Source organism: Penaeus vannamei, unplaced genomic scaffold (genome assembly GCF_042767895.1).
Source record: "Penaeus vannamei isolate JL-2024 unplaced genomic scaffold, ASM4276789v1 unanchor811, whole genome shotgun sequence".
Taxonomy (NCBI): Eukaryota; Metazoa; Arthropoda; class Malacostraca; order Decapoda; family Penaeidae; genus Penaeus; species Penaeus vannamei.
In genome coordinates this window covers 30001-37500 of record NW_027213815.1, presented here as the reverse complement: position 1 = coordinate 37500, position 7500 = coordinate 30001, and the positions used below count along the sequence as shown (strand labels likewise).

Below are 7500 nucleotides of genomic sequence, written 5' to 3'. Positions count from 1 at the left end.
TCAAAGAGAAGAGAGATGTGGCGTATGTACAACCATGTGGTGTGAGGTCAGGACAGGCCAGGAGTGGTAAGCAGAGCATCCCGTGTGTTTGAAAAACCACAGGATTCAAGAAGGTAACACAAAGATACCCTCCAGATCCTTAGCAGAACCCTCGAGGTGGCGACAGGTCTTTGCACTGAGGGAACGTGTCTGCATCTGCCACGCCTGCCTCTCACAGGTGCTGCTGCTGCTTTAAGCAAGCTATGCCTTCCCCTCGGAATCAGGGGAAGGCTAACAGCCATACGACCAGCTGCTGCTGCTGCTGCTGCTGCTGCCATGAGTGAGCTGCTCCAGACATCAGATTCCTCGTCGAGATACGCACGGCCCGGCCGGCGGGCGGTCGGGGCGCGAGGCCCTCCACTGAGATTGCCCTCCTGGCGTCATGCCGCGCTCAGCACCAGTCAGCCATGTAGTTGAAATCTTTGAAGAGGGTCTGGTCTGTATCGTTCAGATGGCGAGGATCTTTGGGTGGCGTCAAGACAGGTTTCTCAGTGGTGAATTCTTCGTCGAAGTTGCTAACGTCCTCTGGCGATGTCTGCAAAGAGCGAAGAATAAGTTTAATTATACATACAACTGCATAAGGTACTGAAGAAGGGTTGGAATATCTCCTTGGTAAGGGTCATGGATTCAAGATTATTCAGAACAATAGAAGAACAGCAGTCAACACATACCACCGTGGGCACGAATGGAGGCTTGACCTTGCGTTGTAAAAGATCATCCCATATAACATTACGGAAGAACTGCTGTTTCTTGACATCTTCTGCATCTTTCTCACTAGCTCCTAGGCGTCTGTCTGGGTGCTTGCGGAGTAGTTTACGCATGATAGCCACGGCTTCGATGGAGAGGAACCGTGGGTACCTCACTTCATCGTTTACAATGCTATCAAAGACTTCTTCTTCGTCGTCACCGGGGAACGGAGACTGCAAGGAAACAAAATAATTAACATTAATTAAAACAAATTAATCCCCATTCACCTAATCATTAAGAACACATTTCGCAGAGGCAAATCTTAATCCCAACAGGCCCTGAACAGAAGCGGCGACTCACCTCCCCAACCAACATCTCGAAGATGAGGACGCCCAGACCCCACCAGTCAACGGCGCGTGTGTACGAGGTCTCGGTGAGCACCTCGGGCGCCAGGAACTCTGGCGTGCCGCAGAAGGTGCCGGTCCGGTCGCCGTAGCCCATGCCTTCCTTGCACAGCCCGAAGTCGGCGATCTTGACGTATCCCTCCGTGTCCAAGAGGAGATTGTCTAGCTTGAGATCACGATAGATGATCTTGTTGTCATGAAGATACTGGAGGCCGAGAACGACGCAGGCGGCGTAGAACACGGCGCGGGGCTCGTCGAACACGTCGGCGTGGATGTGCATCATGAGGTCGCCACCAGCAGCATACTCCATAACAAAACACACGTGACTCTGCAAGGCAAATCGTAATGTAAGGCGAAGTCCATTCGTACTTGGTATAGCTTATGGAACAGCACAAGTGGGTGAAAGCAATAATGTTTTTTAAGACTTTAAAAGCGTGGCACTCACCTCAGTTTGGAAGCATGCGAAGAGGTTGACGAGGAAGGGATGCCTGACGGAGTTGGCCACCTCGAAGATACGCTTCTCGGCCAGGAGGCTCTCCACTTCGTCGCGAGCGATGATGTCGCCCTTCTTGAGAGCCTTGATGGCGAAGTACTCGCCCGTGTTCTTGTACTGACCCAGTATGACCTTGCCGAAGTGACCTCGGCCCAGTACGGAGATGAGACGGAACTGGTCCATGCCCATGGAGCCATACTGGGAGTTGCGGTAGGTCTCGTACGCCGAGTCCCGGTCGCGGTCGAACCGGGACAGCGGCAGTCGTCGCGTCCGGACCTCGTCCACATCATGGCCGCCAACCTGCAAAGGCAACGAGGGTTAGTCTCTCGTGCGAGGGCCGCGCGCCTTCCTGTCTCAGGATGTCACTTTCGATTTGTATCACAGATATCTGGGAGGGAATTCCAAGTTCAAGGTATTCAGGGAGTTGAAAGGGAGAACAAATCAGTGAATGAATCAAGCATTAATGTTAAGAGATTACATGAGAGTATCAATCAAGAGCAAGTGGGTGACTTGAGACAGCCTAAGAGTAATATCATACAGTGCTACAGATTAAGAGTACAGGGAAATGCCAAACCATGCCAGAAGAACCAAGTTTCAGGGTGTCAGGTTAGGGATTACGGGTTAGGGGCAGACAAGTCTTTACCACGAGGTGAGAGAGAAGTCAGGGACAGTCTTACGCCGGAACAAAAGTTAGTTTCGAGAGCAGAGATGATTAGTTACAGTTTACTGCTGGTTACATCGAAGGGAGGAAGTCCAGACAAACGAGACTGTGTTAGGGCTCGGCGCCCCCCCTGCCGGCGGCGCGGGGGGCCAGCAAGAGTTTAGGTGTAGTGTACCTGGTCGTCTGGCAGGTGGACATGGTAGGAGGGCGGGGAGGACGAGCGGGTGCGAGAGCAGGAGCGGGTGCTTCCCTCCGCAAGGTCCTCCACCTCCTCCTCCTCCTCTACCTCTTCGATACTGACCTGGCCCTCGACAGGGGCCGCGGGAGCGACCACGCCGAGATCGACCGCGTCCCCTTCGTGCAGGAAGTTGAACTCGTTCAGCGCATTCTGAACACCAAGGAATAACAGAGTGAGAAGACAGGAAGAAAATGTTCTACTCTTTCTATAAGACTTTACCCTCTACTCTGTCAACAAAATGCAGGGTCTAAGTGCAATACTAGATTGTGGTATGAGAAAATAAATAGAATAAAACTACAATATAAAATATAAATAAAATGTGTGCAGATGACTCCGTTAATCATACAAAATGGCGTGAAGTCGTTAAGACATACATGACATGCACAGATGCAGTTAACTTTGGCCGAGTGATAAACCATCTAAATATAGGCGGCTCTGAACAATGGTCTTTGCTATCATGAGGCCACGGGACGCGCCTCCCGACCCCACGCCACGCGGGCGAGACAATTACCTGTAGAAGGTTCTGCCACGTCTCGGGCTTCAGCACCGTTTTGAGCAAGTGGACGAACGCCTGCAGGTTCAAGTTGAGCGTCGACACGCCCTTAATGTCTAGCACAGCCTTGATCAGGGACAGGACGCTGGCCTTCTCCCTCTCCTCCCGCTCCTGCCGACTGGCCACCACATCAGCCACCATCGCGATCAGCTGACTCTTCGCAACACTTCACTTTCAAAAGTCCACAGAAACAAGGTCCTCGCTACACCGACGTCTGGTGTATGAAGGCAAACACAAGTCAATTCTCAGGTAGTCAAGACAAGATCCACTCGGGACTGCTGAGATGCGAACTGACGCTGGCCGATCGCGACCCAGCATATATGTCGCTCGTTATCGGCGGCGAGATACGGTCTGCCGATAGCAGTTGCCCCCCTCCCCGTCCGCTCTCCCCCCTCCGCTCTCAGACCAATTCGAGCTAATTATCCCTGATGAACGAAGAGAGGCGCAACGTGGAACTGAAGGGGGGGGGGGGCTCACATCTCAAACCATATACAATCTCAAAAACACACACACATTCCTAAACATGAAAAACAGCTGAAAAGCCCCCCACCCCCCGATCGCTTTCCATCCTGGGGCGGCATCGAGCGAATCTTTCAGAGGAACCCGGATTAGCCTATGACCTACAGCGGGAGCCGAGAGTGACCCTGATTAAGCTTTTACCCAGATGTTAATCCCAATCTTTTATCCCCCTTGTTGTTTCTCTGTTTTCTTACACTATTTTCTAGACCGGTCATCTTATTGACGTAAAATATAAGGAAAACGCCTATATCCGAGTATATCCCATTGTATCAAAACAATTATCAAAGGTTGTTTACTTTACATCTATAAAAAAAAAAAAAAATTCACTGTCTACCTTGAAAACCTTTTCGAGGCTGAACCTGAGCACATCACGTGATCATTAACGTCGAGGAGCCTTTCGCAACGCTTACATTACCCCTCCTTCTATCGTACTCAGACACACACACAAATATAGATACACACACATACACATTATCGGCCCACAAAATCCACGCCACCCCGCCATAAATAAATAAATAAATTTATTTATTTATTTATTTAAAACTCCCGCTTTCCCCCCCACCCCGCCCCAAACACACACACCAAAAACTACCTAGGACATTCTGTGTCCTCTGCGACATCCCCAGGAACCACGCTTCGCTCCAAAGGACAAAGTCCTGAAGGGGCCTTTTTCGCATCAGCTGCTATCGCCCCGAATCGCCGACGAAGGCAAAGATTGGCCGTTTCGGCCATGAGGCACAGCCCCGCATATCTCCCTTGCCAACCGAAAAAGGCATTTTCTTACGTCAGTCGGGCAATCGCTGAACAAACCTTAATCATCCTTGCATTCGTCAAGCTTCCTTTATCAAATGATATGGACTCACGTGCTCTTACAACAACAACACTGGGCGAGCGCGTTTCCGAACGCTCGCTCCCACGAACACGAAATAAACACGGAACACCCCCCCCCCCCAACCAAAACAATAATAATCACAAAAAAAAACACACACACAAACCCCGGCCCCCTTCCCCAACACGGCTTAGCAATCGCCCCACCAAGGCCGCCCAGCGCCTCCCCGAAAGCCGCCTGCGAAAGCCCAGTAGGAGGGTCAGGCGCGATCACGACCTCTTCCCTACAGGTGTCCTTCTCCCTCCCGCCGCCGCACAAACACTGGCCCGCTCGGCTCCTCGCAGGACCTTTTCCTGGGACCAGTGAACCCAGCCGAGGACGCGGACGTCTCTCCCTCCCCCCCCCCCTCCCAAACCCCTTGCCAACGCCCACATCCTTCAATGCAGTTCCTCGCACTGACGGACATATCCAAGCACAACCTTCCCTCCCAAATACACCAGCCACACTTTCCTTGATAGAATGCATACATTAACAAGCATAAAACATCTGCCCCATAAAGTCCCCCAGCGAGGCCGACACGAACGGAGCCACGCCTCCTCAAGCAGCCGTAGGGAAATTAGAAGGCTGTAGCAGAGGCGATGACAGGGTGTGAGGGGCCGGGATAGGGACGAGGGTAGTGGGCCAGGCCGCAGGTGAGGGAGGGAGGCAGGGGGAGGGGGGAGACCACGTGATCAAATAGGTCCCGTCACGTGATAGGCCTATGGGTCCAATCTGTCTGCAGGCGAATTTAAGCAGGCGATGGGCGACGCTGCCTCGGAAACGCGGGCGGAGGCTGACTCCAAGCACAGACCTTGCCTTCGAGCCCTGGCCGGCACTCCTCGCGCTTTCTTTTCCTCTGCGTTCTCATTTCTCACTGAATATGCATCTACATATCTAACTGTTTATAGATTCATCTTTCTTCAATAAATTCTTATTCTATTTTCTGTATTCTGTCTGTCGCTCTCGCTCTCTTAATGCATTTCATTTTCTACGCACTACATCTCTCTATTTCTCTCTTTCCACCTTTTCTCTCGCATTCCTTCCCATCTCCCTCCACTTCTAAAAATATGGCTTTCATTGTTCGAGTTATTCAAGCTCTCCCCACGTAACAGACACCAAATCAAAAAGAAAGTGCATTAATTTACCCTGGGAATCAATGTCTTTTATTTGAAGAAGGAAAGAAGCACGCGCGCGCGCACACACACACATACACATACACAGAGGAAAGTGGACGGAAATATTGATACTACGGATAAAAGTTGAAATTGTTTGAGTCATAAACTGTTCAATGCGCCATAAAACAGATAATTTGCACTATTATCAGTATTCCCTTGAGAAATACCACCTCAAAGTGAATAATGCTTTAAAAAAGAAACGGTGACACTGCATGGGTGCTAGAGAGAGAGAGAGAGAGAGAGAGAGAGAGAGAGAGAGAGAGAGAGAGAGAGAGAGAGAGAGAGAGAGAGAGAGAGAGAGAGAGAGAGAGAGAGAGAGAGAGAGAGAGAGAGAGAGAGAGAGAGAGAGAGAGAGAGAGAGAGAGAGAGAGAGAGAGAGAGAGAGAGAGAGAGAGAGAGAGAGAGAGAGAGAGAGAGAGAGAGCATGCGTATCTATCTGCGCGTGCGTGCTTGCGGGGGAGGGTTGTGCATGAGAATGAGTGCGTGCGTGAGCGGCGGAGTACGCGCGCCAGTTCCAGCCCCGCTGTTGCTAAGCTCACGGCCTGCCTCGCAATGCAGAGCTGCCGGCCTGCACGTCCCGCCCAGATAAGCCGCCCATTACGCGAATACGGGGCCGCAATGTCTCTTTCCGCAGACCCTCAAGATTCATGGGGAGGGCGCGTGATCGACCCGTGGAGTGGACACCTCATGACCCGAGCGAGTTCATGAGGTCACACGGAGGGCCGGCGCTAAAGGAGGCGAGACCAGATATGATACGCTACGAGATAAAAATCATTATATATATAATTAGGGCTTGAAGATGAAGATCGGAGGCGATGATGGCTTAATCGGCCAGCGGGGGAACCATATAATATACGGGAAGGGGGCAAGGGGAGGGTGGAAGGAAAATGCGGGGAGGGGAAGGGGAGGGTTGTAGAAGAGGAAGGGAGGGAGGCTGAGAGAGAGGGGGGGGAAGGGGAGTGGGAGAGGAGAGAAGGAGAGAAGGAGAGAAGGAGAGAAGACGAAGAAGAAGAAGAAGAAGAAGAAGGAAGGAGAAGAAGAAGGGAGAGAGAGAGAGAGAGAGAGAGAGAGAGAGAGAGAGAGAGAGAGAGAGAGAGAGAGAGAGAGAGAGAGAGAGAGAGAGAGAGAGAGAGAGAGAGAGAGAGAAAGAGAGAGAGATAGGGGGGGCGATCAAGCATACCATGAACTAATCAAAGCACTATCGCCAAGGTCATCGGTGCTTGTGGTGTAATCCAGGTATCTCCTCCTTAACCGCCGTCACTTAATCATGTAATTGTTAACGTTGCCAGCGAGGGAAGCACTCAGGCGGATACTGCTCAATTGCACAGCGAGCGGAGAGTCAAAAAGGCAGAGAGGGGGGAAGGGTGAGGGAGGGAGAGGGTTGGGAGCGGGGAGGGAGAGGGGAGGAAGGGAGAGGGGAGGAAGGGAGGGAGGGAGAGGGGAGGGAAGGGAGGGAGAGGGGAGGAAGGGGCGATAGGGAGGAGGGGAGGAGGAGTGAGAGGGGGAGAGGTGAGGAAGGGGGAGGGGGGAGAGGGGAGGTGAAGGGAGGGGGAGAGGGGAGGAAGGGAGGTTAGGGGGGAGAGAGGAGGAAGGGAGGGAGGGAAGGGTGAGCGAGGGAGGGAGAGAGAGTGAGAGAGTAAGTGAGTGAATGAGAGAGAAAGAACGAGAGCAAGAGCGAGAAAAGAAAGAAAGAAAGAAAGAAAAGAGAGAAAAAAAAGAGCGAGGAGAGCCTTCCAACAGAAAACGAGAGGAAGAGTCGCGCGGCAGGGCTATGGGGCAGGAGGGGCGCGAGAACGTGTCAGGTCAACAGAGGTTATCGCCGGGCAAAAGGTTATCAGCGGGCTACTGTGAGCGCTTATCTCG

General features: G+C 52.1%; 1 protein-coding gene across 2 annotated transcripts in view; it reads right to left on the bottom strand.

The window, feature by feature from the left end:
- Positions 1 to 3393, bottom strand: part of LOC113805003 (serine/threonine-protein kinase N) — a 4919-nt gene extending 1526 nt beyond the window's left edge. The window contains exons 1-6 of one of the 2 annotated variants that reach the window (XM_070119849.1): positions 3034 to 3393; positions 2586 to 2672; positions 1576 to 1923; positions 1087 to 1458; positions 711 to 959; positions 1 to 574 (exon numbers count right to left, since the gene is read on the bottom strand). The exon at positions 1 to 574 is cut by the window's left edge and continues 1526 nt beyond it. In XM_070119849.1, the coding sequence (XP_069975950.1) occupies positions 431 to 574; positions 711 to 959; positions 1087 to 1458; positions 1576 to 1923; positions 2586 to 2672; positions 3034 to 3216 (1383 nt within the window). In that variant the 5' untranslated portion in view covers positions 3217 to 3393 and the 3' untranslated portion in view covers positions 1 to 430. Of the gene's footprint in view, positions 575 to 710; positions 960 to 1086; positions 1459 to 1575; positions 1924 to 2459; positions 2673 to 3033 lie in introns of both variants that reach the window. The other variant, XM_070119848.1, reaches the window with a different exon arrangement.
- Positions 3394 to 7500: the final 4107 nt, after the last annotated feature.